Below are 24,632 nucleotides of genomic sequence, written 5' to 3' on the forward strand. Positions count from 1 at the left end.
CCCTGAAAAAAATTCAATCATCTCTGCTTGGAACTGAGCAGCTACAACTACAGTCCTGGGACTTTATAATACCCCATGCCCTGCAGGGCAGACTCAACTGAATTGCACCTTTCCTGTAGCACAAGACACCCTCTTTTATGCAGAAAGCATTGGTGTGCACAGCACAATCTGTAGAGTCAAAGTCCTAGCAAATCTCCTGTTCCCATTTTTACCACTCCTATGACACATGAACTTTCATTTCTACCTAGAAGAACTTTTACAATCTTTTCTCTGATGCCTGAAGACAGGTGCTTGTGCCTGAAAGCTTGCAATTAAAGATTTTTTCTTTTTGTAAAAATCTAGTTGGTCTAATAAAAGATATCACCTCTACCATGAGTTCTGATTCATTTTGCCTCTAGATTAATACGGCAATAACCTGGATACCATTTCCTTCCCTACCACTTCCCTCGGCTCAACTGGGAGAAGCTAAGGTTGAGTTTAAAGTATTCTGCTCCAGTTATTCTGGGCTATTTCCCTGTGCACATGACCTCTATAAGGGCCTCGGTACACGTTACACTTAGCGCATGTTCTATTCAGTAGTAAGCATTAACACGGCTTAGAAAGTTTTTGAGCAATTGCAATTCAGGGCTTACTACAAACGAAATATAGATTCTGGTTCTGCACCTGAGTCTTGAGCCAGCTCTGGTATGATCCTGGGGCTGAGTCCAAAAATCAGCTAATATTCAGTCTCAGCCATGGACCCGGTTCAAAACTCCCGTACAGTCTGCAAGGCTGAGACTGGAAATCAGCCCGTTTTGTGGAGCACACCAGTGCCTTGACTCAGCTCCTCTGCGGTGCAGGGGCTGGAAGTGACAGCGGCACCCAGCCCCCGTACTGCAAGGCTGGGAAGCTGATAGACAGCTTTGTCGGGCTCCCCCCTACGCACAAACGTGCACACCGGAGTCTCCTGAATATATCACCTCCATGGAGCAGTCTGACGTGAGCTCAACACGTGTTAGGTGATACAATCGGAAGCTCGTCCTTATTGGAAAAGGCCTAACTACAGTACAGTCACCTTTAGCATGTACTTAACACTACACTGCACTTAGCATGTATTTAACTGCATGTACTAACACTGCACGTAGCATGTACTTAACTTCTGAAACATCTGGACACGACCACTACAGATAGAATTAACACGTGCTAAGTGTAACGTGCAACAAGGTCCTAAAGTTAATGGGGTTTAGGAGAATGCATGGGGACATGCATGTCCTCAGGATGGGAAAGGAAAGCACATGATGGGGTTTGAGACAGCGGGTCAGAGCAGGACGGTGCCTCTTGATGGAAAGCATACCAAGGGGGATGATGCCATCCTGCCTTAAAATGGGGTGAGTGATGAACAGCCCCTTTGGAGATCTCCTCCTCTCCTGGCAGAGCAATGACAGGGGTTTCAGGACAGCTTCATCCCTGCTTGTGCTCGCCTGCCTTTCCAGCCTGCTTCCTTGTCAACTCAGCGCCTGTGAGCAGTGGTCCTCACAATAACCCATGGGTGATGCACTTGGCTTTGACTGAACTATTGTATGCAGAGCGCAGCCCTGGAGAGGGATATTGCAATACTTTACACAGGTAGGGGATGGGCAATGGTACCACAAGTTCCCCCTTGCTGGCTCCCAGCCCTGATTTGCTCCAGGGACGAGGGCAGACCCTACAACCTCCGTCCCTGGCCTCACAGATCCACAGAAGTTTAGGGCTGGATGGGACCTCATGAGATTATTGGGTCTAGCCCTCCTGCTCTGGGCAGGAATGACTGCTGGGGTCCCATAACCCCAGCAAGGTGCGCATCCTGGAGGGTGCTAGCAAGCTGGCAGGTGGAAGGGAAGAACAACACTATGGTAAGCTTCATGCAGGTCCTTGGGCAGCCAAAATTATCTATTTAGCACATGCAAAGTCACAAAGCCAAGCAGCAGCCTCCTCATTAGTGGAGTTCAAAGTTATTAATCCGCCTCTTAGTTGCACCCAGAATGAGACAAGGCCTTTGCTTCACAAAAGGGCCAGCACCTAAAGAGTCCCCAAATTGCACTCCCAAGCTCAGCCTGGCTCCAAAGCCCCACCACCATCCCTTCAGGCTTGCACACTCTTTCTCTCCCTTGTATCACAGGTTATTTACACACCCATGCACACACACACACACGCCCCTCTCCAGTGAAGGCACCTTACGGACTGTTTGCAGACTACCAGTTAGACCCTGGGGTAGTTTGCACTACCCTCTCCTCCCCTGTTACCACCCAGGTACTTCCCAACTTTGCTTTCCTCTGTCATTATTGCATTTATTATCATACTGCCTAGAAGTCCCAGTCGTGTCTGGGAAACCACAGAGCAAAAAGACCCCCTGAGCCTCAACGAACTCGTCTCTCAAAGCAAATGCCAAGCAGACCCCATTGCTGCTGGAAGAGGGGTCACGGGGCTGGGGCCTAGGAACGAACCACAGAGGAAACCCATGGGCTCTCAGTAATGCATCCAGGATCTGAACAGCTCAAGGACAATTGTTTCTCTGGATCTGCATCCAAACATTACCCCATCTCAAGACATGGTCTTTAATGCAGGAAGGCTGCGATACACCCTGGTCCTTCTGAAGCCCTGGGAAAAGTTCCCTCTGACTTCAGAGAGACCCAAGATTTGGGCAACGCGGTCTCGCCCAGGGCAGTAGGCACCAAGGGCAAAACAGGGTAACTCTGTGGCCTGGAGTGGGATGCTGCTGACCAACACCAGCCATGGGCTTGTCCCCACCTTCCTCTTCCGAGCGCATTTCACTGCAAAGTAATGGTGCCAATAAAAAGGCAATACACCTCTCAGTCTGCCAGGGCCAGAGACTTCATCAGGGAGATTTATAGCAACAAATCATCGCAAGGGCACACTCGGCCAGGGCCTCGCTGCTCCGAGAGCAAACAACACCGCGAACGCCGCCCCAGCCAACGCTTGACCAGACATGCAGCCAAGCAGGGCCAGGGGGGATCTGGGTTTACACCTGGTTGCAAGCATCCTCTGTCACCATCCTGGGGTGAAGCAGCCAGTTCCTATTCCTGCACAGGTCCCTCGCATGCCTCTTGCAACCAGATTTTGCCTTAATAAGCCTGTGAGATCTTTTCTAATCACCCCCCAGGTGCAGAAACACAGAGATATTGTGGGGTGATGGGGAGAGGCTGGCGATCACATTGCACAAAAGTACAACAGGGAGGTTAGACTGCAGGCACGGATCGAGTTAGGCTGGGTCCGAAGGCAAATTTTACACCCGTTGAACTGAAACCTTTTGCTATGGATGTTATTATACCAGCATTAAAGCATTTATAGTGGCATGGCTTTGTCTCCAGCCACCTAAGAAACACCCTGAAAGCAGCATAACCATGCCCATGCCAGGCAGTGACTTCAATCTAAGTCAGCAGTAATGCTGACTTCATTAAATCAGTGCAAGGCCTGCACAGACAAGGCGTCTGCTTCGCCACCCTCAAGCCAAAGACCTTCCACTCCCTTCCCACTCCTCATTTCTTCACTTTAGGAAGAAAATCTGGCATCCCAAGCTGTGGCTATTCTGGGCTCGCCCTCCAGGCATCTCTGTCCTGGGCTTTGGTGCATCACTACTTCGACTTCGCCCAGCCCCTCCAACCCGCAGCAGGACTCGGTAGTTATCAGGACAGGATATTTCTGCCCAAATGCAAGGGGGCTGGACCCCATGGTCTGTAAGGTCTCTTCCAGCCTTTAACACCTATGAAACTATGGAAGTGTGGAGCCTAGTTTGAGCAAGTTGGAGCTCCAGAACAAACACCGGACCCGCAAGGCCAACCTTATTGCACCTCTCAGGCCCACTTCTGACTTGCTGGAGCCCCTGCAAAACCATCACGGTATCTACTTGGGTCACGTGCCTTCATCGTAGCAACAAAGAGGACCTAGCCGCCTTTTGGGTGAATGCTTTTTTTTTTAGGGGTCATGCCCAGAGCCTGAGTCCCGACTAGTTGAGCTCCAACTGGTGGTCAGCCCCATCACCGGGTGCACATTGCAGCCTTGTGCCTGGTGCCATGCATGGGGTACATGCACACACCGCGCTGTGCAAGGATGAGCGGTGCGTGCTTGGGAGCAGGGAGATGATGTAGAAAGGGATGGAGGTCATGGGGCTGGGGACTTTCTCAGATGCTCTCCTCCACCAGAGCCGCAGACCCGCTCTCCCATGGGCTCGGGAGCCCGGTGCAGACTAGACGGGGCTCCTGGCGCTGTTCTCCCCGCCCCGGGGAAAGCCATTTCCAAGTGGGCTAGTGGCAGGGCCCGCACGGGGCCTAGGCAAACACAGCCCACACTGTATCTTTAAAACCACTTCAGTGCAGATGTTGTTTCCATGGTAACTAGTGGACCAAATACATTAGTGTTTCTAATAATAAACCAAACCTTCATCTTGGAAAATGTGATGCCCCCCCCAACCTCCAGCCCCTGACACTTGTCTTCCTTCCCCCTCCCCTTCCCCTGAATTAAACCGGTGTTTAAGGAGCGCAGAGCAATTAGTAAATCATAGGTAAGACCCCAAAACTGCTGGTGACCCAGCAGAGGAGGGCAGAGGTGGAGCATCTCTAGGCTGAAGAGGCCCAACTCATTAAAAAAAAAAATAATAATAATAAAATCCGATAGATCATGCAACCATGCAGGCTTTGGGATGAGATGCCAGAGGGACCTGCAGCCCCGGGTCTGGCCTCCGCTCCACTCGAGGAGTTCAGCCCCGACATGGGATGGTTTCTAGGAATCTGCGACTTCGGAGCAGACGCCACTGTCAAAGCAGCACAAACTTTGCCCCCCTCCCTCGTCCTGGCGACAGCCACCGCGGCAGCCCGAGCACCGTTAGGACTTCCCGAACCGCGGCCCGGCAGCCCCCGGCTCTTGGCCCAAGGTGCAAGGGGCAAACAAAAGGGATGGAGAATGGGGGCAGGGAGGGCATCCGACACGTGCGGAGAGAAAGTGCAGACACCCGGCACGGCAAACGCGCCCCGGCTCGGCTGACATTGGCATGCACGTCCACGGCGCAGGGATGGAGCAGTGGAGGGGAGCAGGATCCGACACCACCACCAATGCAGCAGCAGCAGAAACAGCCACCCGGATGCCTTGCACGCGCACGCTGCAATGGAGCAAAGGGATCGGGGGGGGGAGGACACCCGAAAAGGGGGTCTCAGAAGTGCTGGGCTCTGGCTGCCTCGGCCGGGTGGGATGCTGGCTGAAGGTAACGGTGACATTTCACTGCATCAGGGCGCTCGTGGCTGGGCTGCTTTTTTAGGTCAAAAGCTCCCCCTTTGCACAGCGTGGCGTGTTCTTGCCTGGGTCACGCCGACATGCACGCACACCCCAGCACCCTGTCTCTCCACCCAGCGCCCCAGCCGGCCCTGGTGATGGCTTGTCATTTAAATGTCACAGGCTGGCCACCGCTCCCTTAGGCTGTATTTCTCCCCCCCCTCCTCCTCCTCCTTCTTCCCTCCTTCCTCGCTCTCTCTCTCTCTTTCTCTCGCTCTCTCTCTCTCCCTTGGCATCCTTGCTGCTCCTTCTGCATGGCAGGGGATTGGCAGGACTTACCATGTCTGCACTGAGCTGGGCTAAGATGGCGAAGGTAGAGACTCGGTCACACAGGCATTTAGTTCGGAAGGGACCCACCGGGACCGTGCGACAGCCGTAGCGGGACCAGGCACCGAGCTGGGAGGAGGAGGAGGTGGCTCTGTTGGAGGGAAGGGGAGGCAGAGCGCAGAGAGAGGAGAGAGACACACACATACAAGGGATGGGGGGTAGAGGAGAGAGAGAGAGAGTGAGAGGCGGCAGCACCAAGCGATCCAGCCGCTGCTGAATGCAGGAGGCAGGGCAGGGCAGCCAGCCCCCAGCCCCCAGCCCGCCCCCAGCCCTCCCCGCCTGCAGGGCTGGGCTGCAGGGAAGAAAGGGGGGCAAAGCCCCTGCACTGGGGGTGCCCGCCAGCCCCTGCCCAGGCATCCCCAACCCACAGCATCCCTGCATCCTGCCCCCAGCGACCCCCCCAGACCCGCCTGCATCTGCCCAGGAGGAGGAGGAGGGTGATGATGCCTGCTGTGCTCGGCGCTGGACAAACCCACAGCCCCAGAGGAGCAGCTGGCAGCTCCAAGGGGAAATCCAGGAGGAAATAAAGAAGGGAGGAGAAACTGAGGTGCAGAGAGAGATGGCATCTAGATGAGGATGATGATGACTGCACCCTGCTGTGTTTAGGTTCCAGACAAACTCAGAGCCAGAGGCAGCACCCCATTTCAGCACCTGGCAGCCCCAAAGGGAAATGCAAAGGGGCAAGAAGCAGGGAAGGGAAACTGAGGCACAGAGGGAGATGGTATCTAGATGATGACAATGATGATGATGATTGCACCCTGCTTTGTTAGGTGCTGGGAAAACTCAGGGACAGAGGCAGCACTGCATTTGAGCAGCTGGCAGCCCCAGAGGGAAATACAAGGGACAAGAAGGAAGGAGACACCAAGGCACAGACAGAGATGGCATCTAGATGATGATGATGATGATGACTGCACTCTGCTGTGTTAGGGGTTGGACAAACTGAGAGCCAGAGGTAGTGCCCCACTTCAGCAGCTGGCAGCCCCAGTGGGAAAACAGGGGACAAGAAGGGAAGGGAAACTGAGGCACAGAGAGAGACGGCATCTAGATGATGACAATGATGATGATGAAGATTGCACCCTGCTGTTTTAGGTGCTGGACAAACTCAGAGACAGAATCAACAGCTGGCAGCCTCAAAGGGAAATACAAGGGATAAGATGAAGGGAGGGGAAACTGAGGCACAGAGAAATAGCATCTAGATGACGATGCTAATGATTGTGTCCTGCTGTGTTAGGGGCTGGACAAACTCCCAGCTAGATGCAGTGCCCTATCTGAGCTTCTGGCAGCCCTACCCAAAGGGAAATAGAGGAGGCAAGAAGGGAAGGGAAACTGAGGCACAGAGAGAGCTGGCATCTACCAAGCCCATGGCAGCCCCATATTTTAAGCCCACTTCATGGACACAGTCTGGCCACCTAGGGCCAAGCAGGCAGAAATGCCTGCAGCTGGTCATCCTGCCGCGAAGCCCGCTCCCTCCAGTTGTTGTGCAGGAGAGTTTCCAACGCTCCTAGTTAGTGTGCGCAAAAGCACAGCAAGAAGACACCCCACTTCCCTCCCCCGAAAGGCAAACCACTCCCGAAAGCCAGGATTAATGAGATCAAACCATCGGCTGAACTATAACCATCCATCTTCCCAGGACTCAGCATCAACATGCAAGTGCTGCCCGGCCGAGTCTAACAATGCATTCAGCAGATGGAAAGAGAGCGGCGCTGAGAGTGGGATGGAAACAGGTCGTTGCTTTTTAATGGGCTTTTTCTTTCTGTCTTTCTTTCTGAGATTTGGAAGTGGGGCAAACTCCTGGCAAACCGTCACCGAGCTCCAGTACTGTAACCCATCGGAGCAGTCGTGTTCACGGAGAGGATGGAAACATTGTGAGGCTTCCCGGCAGCCCCCCGCAGCGCTTGGCGGTGGGGATAATCACCTGTGCAAACTCCCCAGGGAGCTCAGGAAAGGGGACAGCAGCAGCACGGCAGGGAAATACCGCTCTGAGAATGAGCCTGGGTCTGATGTGGGAGCTATGAAATCTCCTTCAAGCAAAGGCTGGCTGGGTGTCTGTCTTGGACAGTTGAGGAATAGCTTTCTTGCATCTATGCAAGGCACAGGATGAGATGACCACTGAGGTCCCTTCCCTCCTCTGATTTTCTCCCTCCTTGGAGGAAGCATTTGTAACAGAGAGGCCAGAGGTGCTGCAGTTGCAGAAAGCATCGCGCTACTAATCCTAGGACAGGTCAAAAGTGAACAAGGTTTCTGTCCAGCTGCCTTTGGTCCTTGACCTGTGGGAGTTCCTCACAAGGCTCAAGAAGTCCCTATTTCTGCAGAAACTCCTTCCCTCATATGACCCAGTGGGCACGTCTACACATGCACATTTACTCCGCAGTAAACCAAATTACTGTGCAGGACAGGTGTGCGTCTATACATGCATGCCCATACTGCTCAGTAAATATGGCAACGTATGCCAACTTGAGCATAAATTTGATACCTGCAACATGCAGGTATCAAATTTAAACTGGATTAGTTACTGTGCAGTAATGCACGTGTAGACACGTGTAGAATTCTACCTTTTTGCATTTTTTGTCTCAGACCAACACAGCTAGAAAATACACCCTACTGCATAGTAACGCTCGTATGTGGACTGACTTGGGACTAAAGCCTCCCAGGCTAAAGTTAGTCCCAAGTCAGTCTACACCCAGCATTATTAAGATTTAATGGCTGCACATGTAGATGCCAGCCTATTCCAGTTTACTGTGCAGTAACTAACTGCATGGTAAATTTAAGCCGGTGTAAATGCTCGTGTAGATACACCCAGTGGAACCATTTTCCACCGCACCTTTCTGCCTATGTCTTCTCTGGGAAAGGGGCTTTAAGGGCCCTCCAGCCCAACCCCCTACACAGAGGTAGGTTGCACTGTTCCTATGCATCCCAGACACATGCTCATCTAGGCTCTTCTTGATGACTTCTAGAACAAAGCAGAGTCAACAAACTCAAACAGCTCCTTCCAGCAGAGATGGGACGAATCACAGACAATGAGGGTGTGAAGGGACCTCAGGAGGTCACATCTAGTCCAACCCCCTGCTCCAAGCAGGACCAGCCCCAATTACATCGTGATTCTATGTTAGCATTAGGGTTCAGAGTCAACATCTAATACAATGGTGAAAAGGCCCTCATCTCTCTTAGATGGTACACTTCCAGGCTGCCTGCTCCCGAGCCTGGAAAGTGTCTGTCACCAGATTTTCTTCTTCGGACTAAATAAGCCCACCGAATCCATGTGGGGAATGAGGGAAACACGAGCACAATGGTGCATTGCCCTGTGTCCTCTTCAAACCAAACCGCCCTATAAAAATCAGTCTCAAATAAGCTTGCTCTTGGCTGGAGAAGTGTAGCAGCTAGAGCAGGAGCAACAGAGACATAAGCAGACCCATAAAGCTATTGCGGAGGGAAGAGCAGCAATGAGGAAGCGATGTGACAAGACGGATGGCTGCGGAGAGACAGGTTTTACAGACCGCAATGGTCACACCGCAGATATGGGCTGGGGGGCCACGAGAAAAGCCAACACTCACAGTCACCTGGTTAAACCACCCCACTGCTGATTGCAATCCCCCCTGGGCACTCTTCATCACAGACTGAAGCATCCCCGCTCCATTCCCGCAGGATGGAGATCAATGGTCATTGACAGACAGACAAAAAAGGGACGTGTTTTTTGCATGAGCTAAATTCACCGATCCCAAGGCCAGAAGGGACTGTCAGGATCACCCCCATGGACCGCCTGCATATGCCAGCCATGGAGCTCCCCTGAATTCATTCCTGTGGCAATGACAGCGCCCTTGACTTAACGATCGTCAGAGATGCAGAAGAATAAGTTGGTACAATAGTCCCAGAGGTTAAATAACCTCACGGCTCCATTTGCATTTCATGTCTAGTCTTAACTTGCATAGCTTCAGCTTCCAGTCACTGGATCTTGTTATACTTGTGTCTGCACTTCAGGAGACCTTTATTGTCAAACTTCTGCATTTACAGCCTGTGATCATCAAGTCACTCCTCAGCCTTCAATTTGTTAAACTAGGGAGATTGAGCTCTCTCTCTGCCTGAGCCATGTTTTCCAGTCTTTTAATCATTCCCTTGGCCCTTCCCTGAATTCACTTCAATTTGTCAGCACCTGTCCTGAAGAGTGACAGCAAAGCTGCAAGAGCGCCTTGACCAATTCTTTTAAAACTCTTGGGAGGCAAGTTCCCTGGACCTGCTGGCTCAAAAAGTTCTGCATTTAGTAGCCGTCCTCCTGAGTCGCTCTCTTGGAAGGGAAAGGGTTTCATCACCATGTGAACTGACTGCATAATCTACTTTCTCCCAAATCCAGAATGGAAACATGCATTGCACACTGGTGCCTTTTCTGCATTATTAACCACTCAATCATTTCCACCTGGTACTGGACCGATGCTGTTATTAAAATCCCTTCATATGTTTCTAATAAAATTGTCTCTTCTGATTTGACTCATAATTGACTTACACGTTGTGGAATTGGCCTTTTTAGATGGCTGGCTGTGTGAATAATTTCACAGACAGACCTACACACAGACAGACCCACATGCTCTGTTTGCACTGAATGGAAGGCTATTGGGAATGAGAGCTGACCCCCCAAATCCCATCCATCATCCAGGCTTTAGTGGAAACAGGGCGTGGATCTGAGCTGCTGATCTGCACCAAGTACAAATCATCTAAACACATGGCCCAGCCCATACCCTCCATGGCAAGCATTTCCTCCCCTGCGGAGAGGGTGAAAGAAGAAAGGCACGATAGTAGTTATTAGTCAGGTTGCTTAATGCACTATAGGAAGGTGCTCTGAAAGCATATGAATGAGCATGGTATCGTGGACCGAAACAGCACATCAGCTCCCAACACCCCCACACCTAAGCACAGCTGTGATCCATACGTGTAAGGCAGAGTAAAGCAGATGGCAGGGTAGATTTGCACCTTATTACACCAAGAGACACGTGCATGTATGTGTGGGTGACTAACCACAGTGTGTGTGTAGTGAAGCAGCTCAGGGAGAGAGAGAGAGAGAGAGAGTGTGTACATGGTGATAACACAGTAAGAAAACTGCTTTATAATAACCACACGGTGTGTGTGTAGGACCTGATCCAATGCTTGCTCAAGTCAGTGCAGAGAATCCCATTGAGTTCAGTGAGCACTGGATCAAAGCCACATAGCTCTTATATTAAACACCATCATAAATCACAGCAAAGGGGAGGTGCAGGACATCCTGGAGCGCACCCTCAGCTGGTGCAAGCTGGCTCAAAGGAAGTGGAGTTACTCCAACTTCCAGCACCTGCGAATCTGGCCCCCATGTCACCAAAAAAGAGGACCGAGCATGCATCTCAGATGCCTCCCGCAGGGACTTCTTTCCACCCTGTGGTTTCATGGTCCCCAGCTCAAAGAATATTGTCCCTTCTCCTGGCTCCTCCATCACAACGGCTGTGGTTTCTGTGAACACACTTTGATCCTCCAGCCTCTCTGTGAGGTCCCATGGGAGCAGGACAGGGAAGCAGGCATGATGTTAAAAAAATATCTGGGGGAAATCAGAAGCCTTCCAGCTCCGCTGATATGAGTCACACTGCTCTGCTACACCGCGCCGGTCAGTAAGGTGCTCTGCAAAACCAACAGCAGGCAGCTTGGGAATGGACCCCACACGATGCCTAGCACTTAAAGCCACAAGCCTAATCACCTCCTCACCTCCATGTGAGCCTAAACTGGGATGTACATAGCTTATAGCAGTTGTGCCAACCCCTTACTTGAGCTGGATTTGCCCATAATACATTAACCTCACAACACCCAGAGTGCGATAGGAAACTATTCTTGTTGTAACCTGCTATCCTGCCCTGCCTTCTTCCTACCTGCCAACTAACACAGCTAACGGCCTCTCAGTATTTGCAATAGCATCCCGAAGTGCACAGTTTCTGGGAGCATTTGATGATAAGTGAATCTCAACCTTCACGGAGAAGATGAAACAACTCCTAAATGACCACACTTTAGCTTCCACTTTGCACAGCATGGAGTGGACACACACCGGACTCACCATGGATCAATTAAACGTGAACTAACCTCTCCCTTTCCTGCACATACACACCTTGTAATGCAGGATAGGTTCATGGATTCATAGATGGTTAGTGGCTGGAAGGGACCTTGTAGGTCATCGGGTCCAGTCCCCCTGCTCTAGGCAGGAAAAGACACCTGGGTCAAGTGACCCCAGCGAGGTGACCGTTCAATCTCCTTTTGACGGTTTCCAGGGTAGGTGACTGCACCACCTCTGCAGGGAGTTGATCCCACAGTCTGGACACCCTGGCTGTGCAGGAGTTTTTCCTGGTATTAATCCTGAAGTGGCCTTTCAGGAGTTTGTACCCATTGCTCCTGGTCTTCCCCGGGGGTGCCCTAGTGAACAGCTGTTCACCGAGCTCCTAATGCACTCCCCTGATGTAGCAGTAAGCCACTACCCGGTCCCCTCTCAGCCTGCTCTTCTGTAGTCTGAAGAGACCCAGGTCCCTCGGCCTCTCCTCGTATGGCTTGTCTTGCAAGTCCCTGATCATACAGGTGGATCTTCTCTGGACCCTCACAAGTTTTTTTCCAAGTCCTTGCTGAAGTGCAGCACCCAGAACTGGACGCAGTACTCCAGCTGCGGTCTCACCAGCATGGAGTACAGTGGGAGTATCACTGCCTTAGTTTTACATGCGATGCATCAGTAGATGCACGCCAGCGTGTTGTTTGCCCTGCTGACCACCGCCTCGCACTGATGACTCATGTTCATGCGATGGTCGATGACTATCCCTAGGTCCCTTTCGGCCAGGGTGCAAGTCAAATTGTCACCCCCGAGCCTGTATGTGCGTTGTGGGTTGTTTGCGCCCAGATGCAGCACCTTGCACTTCTGAGTGTTGAACTTCATCTGGTCCCAATCCACCCAGCTCTCCAGCCTGTCCAGGTCCACCTGTATCTGCAACCTATCATCTGGCATGACCACACTGCCCCATAACTTGGTGTTGTCCACAAACTTGGCCAGCGAGCTTTTCACTCCTCCATCCAAATCACTGATAAAGATGTTGAAAAGCACGGGTCCAAGCACAGGCCCCTGAGGGACACCACTGGCCAAATGCATCATTGTTTTATGCAAAGTGCATGCAAATGTTTTATGTATAATTGTTTTATGTTTAATGTATAATTGTGTTGTCTATCCATTTGGAAGCAGGAGACCTCTATCCAGGAACGGTGACTGTTACGTTACAACATGTCTTGGTACACACTTTGGTACCTTCTGTTTTTCACTCATCTAGCAGGAGGGTTGCTGTGTAGCTTCAGAGAAAATCCTAAAACACAACCCAAAGGGTGGGAAACCCAGGAGGCAAGTTGGAAGGAAACCAGAATGCGTGTTTTTTATGTGGTTGTTGCTTTTTTTTTTAAGTACCATGATATGTTAGCTATCCTCATGACTTTTGGAAGTCAACTCATGACTGCTGAGTGCTTGCAAGTGGCAAATTATAAACTATACACCCATCACTCCCAAAGGAGCTAGAGCAGAATGCAGGCAGGTTACAGCGACAGCCCCTAAAAGGGTTAGATGATGCTGTCTTTCCATACAAAGAACAAGCTCGTTATTACAAATCCCCAAAGGACCACAGAATCACGGAAAAAATAGGGCTAGCAGGGCCCTCAGGAGGCCTGCGCCAACCCCCTGCTCCAGGCAGGAACAGCCCTATTCAAACCATCCCATACAAGCGCTTATCTAACCTATTCCTAAAACTAAGCAGACAAGCCTGCCATACAGCTACAAGACACATTGTCCCAAAACATCCTGACCTGGAACAGGTAAAGCATGGGGATGAGGGCGCTGTCAGTGTCCTACCACTGCAAGGACTGTTAAAACACATTCGAAAGATCCAAGGAAGAGGTTCATGCCGTCCACTGCAAAGGAAAGCAAAACCCCCAGAGTTTAAAGGAAAAAAGAGTTAAAAGATGGTGCTTGCTATAACAGGGTTGGCCACTGTGTTGGCTCATCCCGATGAAACAATGCGATCTTGCCCTTGAGCTTGTTAAAGGTGGGGTTTGGTGTCATGAGGTTGTGCTGAGCATAGGTAGGTGCCTGCACATCTATATGTGTGTGTACATGTGTGTCACGCTGTTTGTTCCCATTGGCTGCAAGAGGACTGGGGTCTTTCTGACTGCCACACACCAGGTGCAAGGCAGGTTGCTCTAGCCCCACTGATGTGAGTGCAAGTGTGTCTGAGTGCAAGATGTAGGTTTGCCGGGTAGTTCAGCAGCAAACACAAGTACTAAAGTGTTTCTCGCAGCACACGTTGTAATGTAAGTGTTGCAGTTCACACATATGGGGCATGTCTACGCATGCATATTTACTGCGCAGTACCTGAAATAACTGCACAGTATGGGCGCACATCTACACATGCCCGCCTCTACAGTGCAGTAAATATGGCAAAAAATGCTGACTTGAGCATCATGCAGGTATCAAATTTGCACCCAATTAGTTACTGTGCAGTAACGCACATGTAGACACCTTACTGTGCAGTAACACTGTTTGTGCGGACTGACTTGGGACTAACTTTACAGTTCACACACAGCGTTAATGTGTTTTAATGTCTGCATGTGTAGCTGCTGGTCTATTCCCGCTTACTGCAAAGTAAATTCCTGTGCAGTAAATTTAAGCCAGCACAGATGTATGTGTAGACAAGCCCACAGTTCCTCTGCTTCAGATATAGACAGACAAAATGATGATATTAAGTTAAAAGGGTGCGGGATAGTTCAGGTTAAACTGATCTGTGAAAATTGTTTGGTACGTCTGCTTTAGTCTGTGGTAAGTGGAAGATAAACTGGAATGATTTAGGAATTGTTTCATCAGGGATAAAGTATCTCAATTTACCGCAGAATAAAGGGGACAGAAGAAATAGTCACAGTGGATTAGTTCAAGAGGGAGTTAATCCCTTTCCATATGAATTTGGTATATCTGTTTCATCTGTTCCTACAGATGTTCTTATGTATAAAAAAATAAATGACTGACCTGATCCAAAGCCCAGGGAAAGCTTTTCACTGACTTCAAGGGACTTTGGACAAGGTCCTAAAAATGTCTGGGTGTCTATACGAAGGTACCATCTGAAAGGAGACACCGAGTCCCGCACCTTGTCGAGGAAGCCCTTTACCCGGCAGGACACAGCCCCCGATTCGCAATAGAAAACCACATGGGGAATAAACAGGGAAGAAGATGATAGCTATTTATAAATATAAAGCAGAATTAATTGGGGTGCTCCCACGGGACCGGTGAAATAAGGACATTTGCAAAAGGAAGAGTTTAATACAATTTAATAGACCGTGAGGCAGACCAAAGGGGTGGAGGGAATCCTCCAAACTCCATCACATGGTGCTAAAAGGGACACCAGATTAGTTTATTCCCTCTGGAAGCCGAATTTCTCCCTGGTGTAATCCCAATGCTATTCCACCGAGAGAAGTGTGAGCATGTGTTCCCAAGATGGCTGTAAACTCTATTAGGAGACAAACAATTAAGCCCAGTGTTATATACTCCAACGGCAGCTAAGCAACGTGCTTAAGGACTTTCCTAAACAGAGGCACTTTGCTGAACTGGGGTCTCCAGCAAATGAAGAGCCTTTGTTGTAGGAACAGGCACAAAACAGAAGGAAGCTTTAAAACATGGAGCCCGTCATTCAGGCCACAGTAATATGTAAATGCTTCTTAATTCACATGAGCTCCCCTGCTCGCGACCTCCCGCTAACTCGACAGGTCAATCGTGTGCTTGGCTTGACTCCATCCAGCAGATTGATTATTAATTTGGAGAGCTGGAGACTGCCTCAAAGTTAATCCTTTTTTGTGGGATTCCCAAAAGCAATTTTCATTTCCAGCAAAAGGCCATTCCAATGCACCTTCCTGACACGCTGCGAGAGTGCGCCGGCTGGCTTTGTGAAATGGGCTCGGGGAAAAAAAAAATATTAAAATCACTCTGTCTTGAGCAGATTCTGGCCCCGGCTTCTCCTGGCCCTCGTGGCTGACTCAGGGGCTGATGGATGCTGGGGAAAGGTGAAATGAAAAGCACTTCTCCTGTCGTCCCTCATTGCTTTTGGCAAACAGCGGGCCGCAAAAAATCGGATTAAGATAGATCCTGAAACAAGGCCCTGAACCTGTCACAGGAGCGGGCTTCAAAATCAAGGCTTTCACTACAGATGTGTCAAAATCAAACTTTACTTCCAAATACAAAAAAAAAGGTGCTGGACTCCGGCGCCGACCCAGCTTCCTAGAAGGGCAGCGATGTGGGGATTTCAGCAATTTTGGTGGCCTGTCCCTGACAGAACTGGATGGAGGTCACCGAGCTGCTGCAGACACATCACCAAATGCTCAAGGGACTTTAAAGGATTCAGGTTACAGCCTGAAAGCTTGCACAGAAAAGCATTTTTTGCAGCTGTTTAGTGGATCTAATAAAAGGTATGGCCTCTCCCATGACTTCTGAATACAAGGGACTTTAAAGGCTTTCAGAGATGGAGCCAGGGATGTGGGGGGGTCACAAAGTGATCCAGTGGGGCTGCTCCTTGTTTCACCCATGTAAACCTCGACTTTTATCGCCGCTGTTGGTGAAGTCACTCTGGATTTCCCAAAGCAGACACCAGCCTCCGAGCTGAAAGACCAGACATCCCAAAGCCATGGTATCTACATTACTGACTTCCTGCACCATGCCACGCCAGGCTGAAACATGCTATTCCAAGCACACCACCACCACCCGGGACGTGGCATACATTGCTGCCCCCAGGCATTAAATCTTCCCTCTGGGCAAGCAGTGCCCACAGCAGTGGGGATATACCCCGAACCGATGGCAACGGGGCAGCCAATTCAATTCGCACAATTCTACAGAAATCAATGAAGCCATGCTGATTTGAAGCCGAGGATACAATCCGATACCTGGCTTTTATTTTCCAGCACTCTCCACCCACAGATCTCAAAGGAACTGAGCACAATTAGCCCCATTTCACAGATAAGGACACTGAGGCACAGCAAGGTGACAGTTGTCCAGCATCACCCCACCTGCCCATGGCAGAGCCAGGAATGGACCCCTGCTCTTTTTGAGTAATAGTCCCCGGGTCGGTTCCACAGCTTCTCGATCGGTACATGCACCAGACATTATCTCACCGGGTTAGGATGCTAAATGCATTTACGCAGCCACTCACAAGCACAAATGTCAGAGGCTCTATATCACTCCCAGCTGCCAATCTGCCCTGCCAAGACCCAGCTGAAACCCCGCTGAATTGCAGCAGCCCAGAGAACCACATTTAGCAAAAACCGTGGGCACGTCTACACGTGCGCTTTAATGCGCATTAGTCTATTTTAATGCACATAAAAGCATCACCCAAAAAAGTGTTCTTTAGCTCATGCACCTTAAAAATATGCTAAAGTGCATTTTCCAGTACCTCAAAATGATTTAATGTGCGTTGCCTAAAGCGTATTAATTGAATGTCTAGACGCACGCCGAATGCTCTTAGAAAACCACAACATCCCTCCTCTGCACAGAAATGTTCTTCAGACCGAGACTACCACACAACACAAGTCTTCAGCGAGACGCAACTAGGCCACCAACGTTGTGCTTAGATCTCTGATTTTCAGGATCATTCGAAGCATCTTTGGCTTCAAAGCCATTTCCCTGGCCTCTTTTTTTGGCAGCCTGCAATTGGTTCTGAAACAAAACGATTCTGTGTCAGTAGGGAAGAATCTATAATCAGATTATCAACTATGATTAAATTAGCTCATAAAAAAAAAAAAAAAGAAGAAGAAGAATTAAAAAATGGAGACAGCTATTGATCCAGTTAGTCAGGGCATGGAAAATGAATCCAGAGGAAAAAAATAATATTACTTTTCAATTCAAAACCAGTTTGGCTGGTTTACTTCTGATTTTACATAAATAAAAGGCAGGCACTGCTGAGCTAGGAATAAATTCCAGATTGACCAGGTGTAAAGGAGGGTGTTTGGGGGGTGGTAGGAGGGTTACAAACAAGACTTTGTCCCAGCTGTGAATCCATAAGTACATCTAATTGAATTGTAGCATTTTGCAGAGGACAAGGTTACGTACAATCCGCAAATTAGCCATAGAAAAAGGAAACAGCCCATATGTGGCTTCCAGTCTGAAGCCTTAATTAACATAAACAATGTTAAAATGCACAAAAAAAAAAATACATATTACCATTGAAATACAGCATATGGCTGCCTAAATACCCACAAGATTATCTGGAGATAATCTTTGCAGACACCATAAATACAGCTGATGCCGAGCTGTAATGACGCTCATCAGAAGGCCGGCACATTCCAGTAGAGAGGAAATCACAACTTCCTGAACCACCTCTTGGCTTTTGGGCTCGGATCCTAGCTCTGCATCTAAAATACTTGAAAATATCCAGGGCGTTTGGCTGATTATTCATTTGTCTCTGCCTACTTTGTACCACCGCCTAGAGTCAAGCCTGAAACACTAAAACATTACCATCCCTAGTACTTTCAGACCTTCCTCTATGACGTGGGTGTCTTATGAACTCTACCATATTTACAACTAATAATCATAGGAGCAAATCCTCATTTTATTCTCATTTTGTAGTCCTGATAATGCAACACACTCAAAAAATCAGGAACCAGGCTTAAAACTCATCAGATGTTTAATTCTGTATTTATTTTTTTGTTAATAATATGTTTGCAGTCCTTTTCATTGGTCTTCTGGTGTATGAACTATTACGGATCAAGCTTTTGAGATAACCAGGAAGACTACAGACTTGTAAAACCTGAGATCACACGGCTCCAGGCTGTGGGTCTTCAAAGGAAAAATGCACTAATGGTGGTGAGACTCGTGATAAAATCCACAGAAGCTGGCAATGCACCATGGGTTTGTCTCCATCGTGCCTACTCTCTGCATCGTTACTCTAGGTAGAAACCCTTGAGCTGACCATGCAACCTAGGCCAGCTGTGGGATGCTCCAACCTCTCTTCTTACACGAGCTACCCAGGGATCAATATGGGAACTCGAGGACCAATATGGGATGACTAACAGAAGGGACCAACGTGGGAATTTAGGGAATCCCAAACCATACTTTCTTGACTGGCAGGGAAGGGGATTTATGCCAGTTGAACATCTGTGGGCAGAGACGAGTCTCCCACCCTACTTTGGGGGCCTCTCCTTGTCACCAGAGCAGCTTTAACATAGCAGAAGAGCTAAGCCCTGGCCGATGAGGATGTGGAAGAGTTGCCGGAGGGAGAAGATAATCAGAGACATCCTGGCAGAGGCATAACAGCCCTTGTTTGAGACATTAAACACTAGGTTGGCCACAGTACTTGGTACATACTAGGGACTATTGGCTTCCAGGGACAGGACGAGAAGATCGAACAGGGCACCATGAGACATCTGGGTTTCCACTGGGACAAAAGAGCTGGAAGGAGGATATCATACACCTGGTTTCTCTCCTCCTACATGACATTCACAACCATTAGCTCCCCCAAGTAGCATTTTGAAATGCAAGGCCCATCCTGGCAGATGCAGCTGCTCTGGGATCCCTGCGTATATCCCCTGCACGTGTGTATGTCAATGGGGGCTGCACCGAACAGCCTGGGAGACACTCGCTGGACAGCTTTCCAGGGCACTTCCCAAAGCACCAAGAAAAGCCCATGAAAATGGAAATGTTTGGCCTAGTCGTGTGGGACTCAATGAGGGCTTTCTCCCTCTCTTTTTCCAGTTGGGACAGAAGACATTCCCCTGCATGAGACTATAAAAGAGTAGCAGGTAATAAAAAAAGTATCCCACACACATTCCCTATAATGCCAAAATAAGGATAATGGAGCCCCACTGTCAAAGGAGCCCCCTTGCCTTATTCACCTGCATAAAAGACCTTATGTTTTCATGCCAGGTATTTCCGTCAAGGCATTTTTCCCTTCCCCATGAAGCCCCCGGCCATCCTGAGCTCAGGTTTTAGACGAACTGGGAGTATTTCTCTGTAATGCAAGCCCCAATCCCCAACATATCCCTCCTCCCCGCTCTTCCTCTGAAAGCTTTCTGAGCCCTTGCTCTTGCGGAGAAACCCAGACACCAGCACACAAGCAGTATACATAATTCAGTCTGTATTTATCTGAAGGGCCTGGTGGGGCTTCCCAAATCTCTGGGGAAATGAGGCTTGGGATGAACAGTTAATTAATGAGACTACTGAACCCCACCATAAATGAGAGGACGCAGCATGAGCACCCAGCATCGGCCTATCAAGTTGTACAATGTAGTTGGATTCAAAGGGGATGTAGGACACATCAGTAGATGGAAAAATGGGTAGATGGCTAGACAGACAAATGAAAAGATAAAAGGATGCCTTCCTAAGCATGCATTTGGCTGGCTAGAAAAAGGCAGCTGAGTCTTGACTGGGAGGTGAGCATCGACTACTCGCTGAGAGCTGTGCTACCAGCCAAAGGTACTGGACCCTTTCCCTGTACCCCAGAGCCCATCATGCAACAGCGGGGAGCTGAGGCTGGAAGCACATTCAGGATATCATTAATGCTGCAAGCAAGCAAGAAATCACAGAAATCAGAAGAGGAGTCTTTCTACTAGGGCAGTCCTGGCCCTTTAAAATAATGCCCGTCCAGCTGGGGAGGTTGAGCTTTGCAGCCTTTCTACAAGGCAGGAATTGGGAAGGTGGAGGAGTGCATGCCATCTGCTTGTGAGGGCATGAGGGGAAGATACAGGAGATCTGGGTGCTGGTTCTGCCACAGATCCCCTGTGTGACCCTGGGCAAGTCACTTGCACTCTTTGGACCTGCAAAATGGGAGTATCATCTCGTTCTTCTCCTGCCTTTTTACTGCCTTGCTTGTTGGGTCACTGTGACCTGGTGCCCTTTCACTCTGGGTGTGAACAGTACATTGGGGTGTGATCTTTGGGCTCGAAGGTGCTACTGCAATGCAAATGTGAACAAGATCCGGTCCCTGACCCCCAACACATGCATGAGCAAAGGAGCGGGTCAGTGCAAACGCTGGATCTCTAGGCCAGTAAACGCTCACGCTAGGTAATGCTGCTTCCCAGAAACCTACATCAGCAGGTTTTAATGGCTTAGTGAAAGAGCACAGAATAGAGACAAAAATAAATCAGGCAGATGGCAGAGGGAGGAGGGGGAGAAACTGAATCCAGAAGCCAAGGTAAGGAGCTGCAGGCAAGGTGAAGATGTCGGGTTAGAGAGGAGCTGGAACGGAGAAGCAGTCTGGGTCCTTTAAAGACACAATTTGCTGCAAAGCCCATGGAAAGCTCCCAAGTCCTCGCAGCTGCGCCTGGCTACAGCTGAGTCCGGCTCTCTGACCTCCAAGCAAATGGCCACGGCCGGACCAGATTAAGGCCTGTCTGCCCAGCCCGCCGAACAGCACCAGGCCAGCTTTGTCCAGCCAGAGCGGGGGGGCAGTGTGGCTATTAATGAATCAGCCCAATTATTGACCCCTACCTCCCCGTGACACCTATGAAAGTGAGCAGGTGGGATGGCACGGGCTTCGCTAGGCTCTCAGGCCCAAGCTCAGCATACGTTTAGAGAATGGGGATTTGGGAGAGAGTACAGAGAGACACGCCAGCTATTTTATAAGCAGCGAAGCTCGGAGAAGACAAACTTTCCACCTTCATAGTTTCATAGTGCTTAGGGTTGGAAGAGACCTAAACAGATCATCAGGTCCAACCCCCTGCACCCCTTTCCTTTTTCTCTCCTTTTTACTCTGAGAACTGAGCTCCTTGCAAACGCCGAAGCCCGTGTCGCCAGACCCCAGCTATCCGCGTGGCCCTTGCACTGTCTTTCCCAATTGGGATTTCACAGCTCACAACCGCAGACCGGCTCCCCGCTCCCCTTGCTTTTCTGCATTCGCGCCCGCGCTGATGTCTTGTCGCTTTGGGTTAGGGTGTTATGTTGCCGGAGGGGAGTTGGGGAGGGGAGGGATTGCCTGAAAAAGTGAAAGCTGCAACATTGCAGGGTGGGAAACATTTGCAGCGGGGCTGCCTCCAGACTCATCAAGGCTTGTTTGATGCCAATGAACCGGGAGGAGTAACTCCTGCCTTCACCAGCCTCGTGGAGCTGCGCTGTGGAAATGCCAGGTTCACAGGCGTCATGGAAGAAATGCTAGTGCCAGGGATGCCACAAGCGGCACAAGCAGCCGCTGTGTGGCCCACGGTAGATATGGGGTGGGCAGCAGACAGGGCAGGGAGCAGAGATATGAGCAGCAGATTGGTCAAGAAGCAGTAAGCAGAGCAGTAGATTGGACAGAGAGTACAGGGCTGGGAGCAGACAGCAGAGCAATAGATCAAGCAGGGGAAGGGGACTGGAGTGGCACTCGGGGAGATCACAAGGCTCAGTTTGTGGCACACCTAACAAAACATGAATAAATGGGATAGATGCATGAATAAATGGCATGAATGAATAGGATAGATGCATGAGTGCTAGTGCAAAACTGTGGACCAGACACGCTCATGCTAGGGCTGATGGGCAGCTTGGGCTCGAAAAAACTGACTCACTTTCCCCCACTAGCTTTGCTTTGTGTCCTCCTCGCTGTGGCTCACCCAGCTTGCAGGATGTTTGTCTCCAGCCTCCCAGCACCATCCTGCTCTGACCACAGATTCACCCATGTGAGCAATGTGAACAGCTGGGCATCACCCAGGCACTGCCAGGCCCCAACATTACTCGTGGCCATCAGCTGAGGACTCACTCATGGATCTACTCCCTCCACATCCCAGCTCCTGCTGCTAGAGAAGCTCTCTGTCCCCAATCAGACATGCATGATGGCTGAAACCCCCACATCACCTCCCAAGGCCTCATTCAGCACACAGCGGGATGCTCCTGGCACAGCCCAGCAAGTTTCCCTCACCCAGTCCTGCCAAGCAGCTGGATCTGGAGAGAAAACAGACCACAGAGACTTCCATGCTAGCCCAAAAAGTCTTCTCTGATGTTCCTAATGGAGCTTGCCAAGCCAGTGGCAAGGGCTGCATTTTGTGATACGATCGCTTCCCTCCCGCGGTGCAAACTCCCACCGAATCTCTCTCACACCAGCTATGAAACAAGCCTCCGGTTTACACGGCCCGTTTCCTCCGGCAAGGAAGGATCGTGTCCTGGATCCCACAGGACACAGGTAGGCTGCTCCTTGGAGGTGCAATGAAAGGCAAACCTATGCCTGAAACCCATCTAATCATCCATGTGGAGCTGGGAAGAGCCCAGCACAGGGCACCCTGTATGCTCCCAGTAACATCTCTCTACCCAGGCTCTCCTGCACTTTCCCCTTCCCTCCCAAGTGACATGCACCCCAGCACCGCATAGGAAGAAGAAATTGCTGGGAAAGATACTCACGCCCCCCACCCCGCCGGCCTCTCCATCACCCCCCATGCAATCTCCTTGTTCCAAAGCAGGACAGATGTTGTAGCATCTGTGCAAACTTCCACTAAACTGTCAGCTGTATTTCACACGCCGCGCTAATCTCTGCTGCCGTGATGAACAGCTACGGGATTAGGGAAGAAGTCACCCGGCGGCAGGGACGCCGCTCCTAATGGGAATAGTGTTATTCAGCTAATTAAATATTGTGGCAATGGAAAGGAGGATGCTCTGAGGTGTCTTGTCTCATACAGAGTCCCCACGCCTCTGTGCAGGGACCAGGTAGGCCCTTGTGATGTGACTCAGCTGGAAACTGCATCCACTCCCTGCATCCACCCCTTCCTCCAGTCTTGTTCTCTATCAGTGTCCCACTACCTTCCAAGCTGCACACACACAGGGCACGCTGGCACCACCTCCGTGCCTCACACCAGAGCAGCAGTGTGAACCCCCACGGGGAATGCACGCTCCAGATCCCAGAAATGGGTCACCGTAGCCTTGCAGCAGCCCTAAGCATGTGCCAATAGGTCTGCTCAGGATGGAGAGCGGTGCCAGGACGCACGCTCGGGGCTGCTCCATGGTGGCTGCATGGCCTCACATCCCAGGCAGACACGCAGGTGCTGCAGACATGCCTGTATTGGTCTCTAGCTCCTCTGCACAGTGGCATAAGGAGCAGCTTGTGCTGCCTCTGAGGTCCCTGTAAATCACAGAGTCATAGAAAATGAGGTTGTGAAGGAATCTCTGGATGTCACATCTAGTCCACCCCCTGCTCAAAGTAGGACTAGCCCCAACTACATCATCCCTGACAAGGTTTTGTTGAGCTGGGCTTTAAAAACCTGAGGATGTGGAGACTTCACTACCTCTCTGGGTAGCCTGTTCCAGTGCTTCGCCACCCTCCTAGTGAGAAAGTTTTTCCTAATATCCAACTTAAACTTCCCTTGCTGCAGCTTGAGCCCATTGCTCCTTGTCCTGCCATCTGCCCCCACTGAGACCAGCCCAGCTCCATCCTCTTTGCAGCCCCCCTGCAGGGAGGTGAAGGCTGCTATTCAATCCCCCTCCGTCTTCTCTTCTCCAGACTCAATCTGCCCATTTTCCTCATCCTCTCCTCTCCAGTCCTGTCCCTCAGCCCCACAACGATTTCCATTTCCCTCCGCTGAACTCTCTCCAATGTGTCCATGTCCTTTCTGTAGTGGGGGCCCACAGCTGGACACAGGACTCCAGATGTGACCTCCCCAGCGCTGAATAGAGGGGAAGAATCACTTCCCTCGATCTGCCGGCAACGCTCCTACCAATGCAGCCCAGGATGCTGGTAGTCTTCTTGGCACCAAGGGCACACTGCTGGCTCATACCCAGCTTAGTGTCCACTGTCACCCCCAGGTCCCAATCCAATCCCCTTCCTTTCTCACGGTCCAAGCTATTCCCACTAGAGGCACGAGCACTCGCGTACATCCTGCAGCTTGAGAATCAGGCTCCCATTGAGCCTGGCATTGGGCCCCTCGTTAGCTACTTTGCTGTCATTGGCCCGCAGCTCAGTGCTTTTGAAGCCTGAGAGTTATCTGGCACGTCCCTTCAGTGCTTTATAGGGATTTCCCAGGTGCAAAGCAAATAACACCAGAGTCCAGGCAAC

The 24,632-nt window shown here is 50.4% G+C and overlaps 1 protein-coding gene across 3 annotated transcripts in view; it reads right to left on the reverse strand.

The window, feature by feature from the left end:
* Nucleotides 1-24,632, reverse strand: part of ADGRB1 (adhesion G protein-coupled receptor B1) — a 321,100-nt gene that overhangs the window by 91,078 nt on the left and 205,390 nt on the right. For all 3 annotated transcript variants that reach the window (XM_059723698.1, XM_059723697.1, XM_019481825.2), the window contains one exon: nt 5,581-5,719. In XM_059723698.1, coding sequence (XP_059579681.1) covers nt 5,581-5,719 — 139 coding nt within the window. The remainder of the gene's footprint in view (nt 1-5,580; nt 5,720-24,632) is intronic.

Source organism: Alligator mississippiensis, chromosome 3, assembly GCF_030867095.1.
Source record: "Alligator mississippiensis isolate rAllMis1 chromosome 3, rAllMis1, whole genome shotgun sequence".
NCBI lineage: Eukaryota > Metazoa > Chordata > Crocodylia > Alligatoridae > Alligator > Alligator mississippiensis.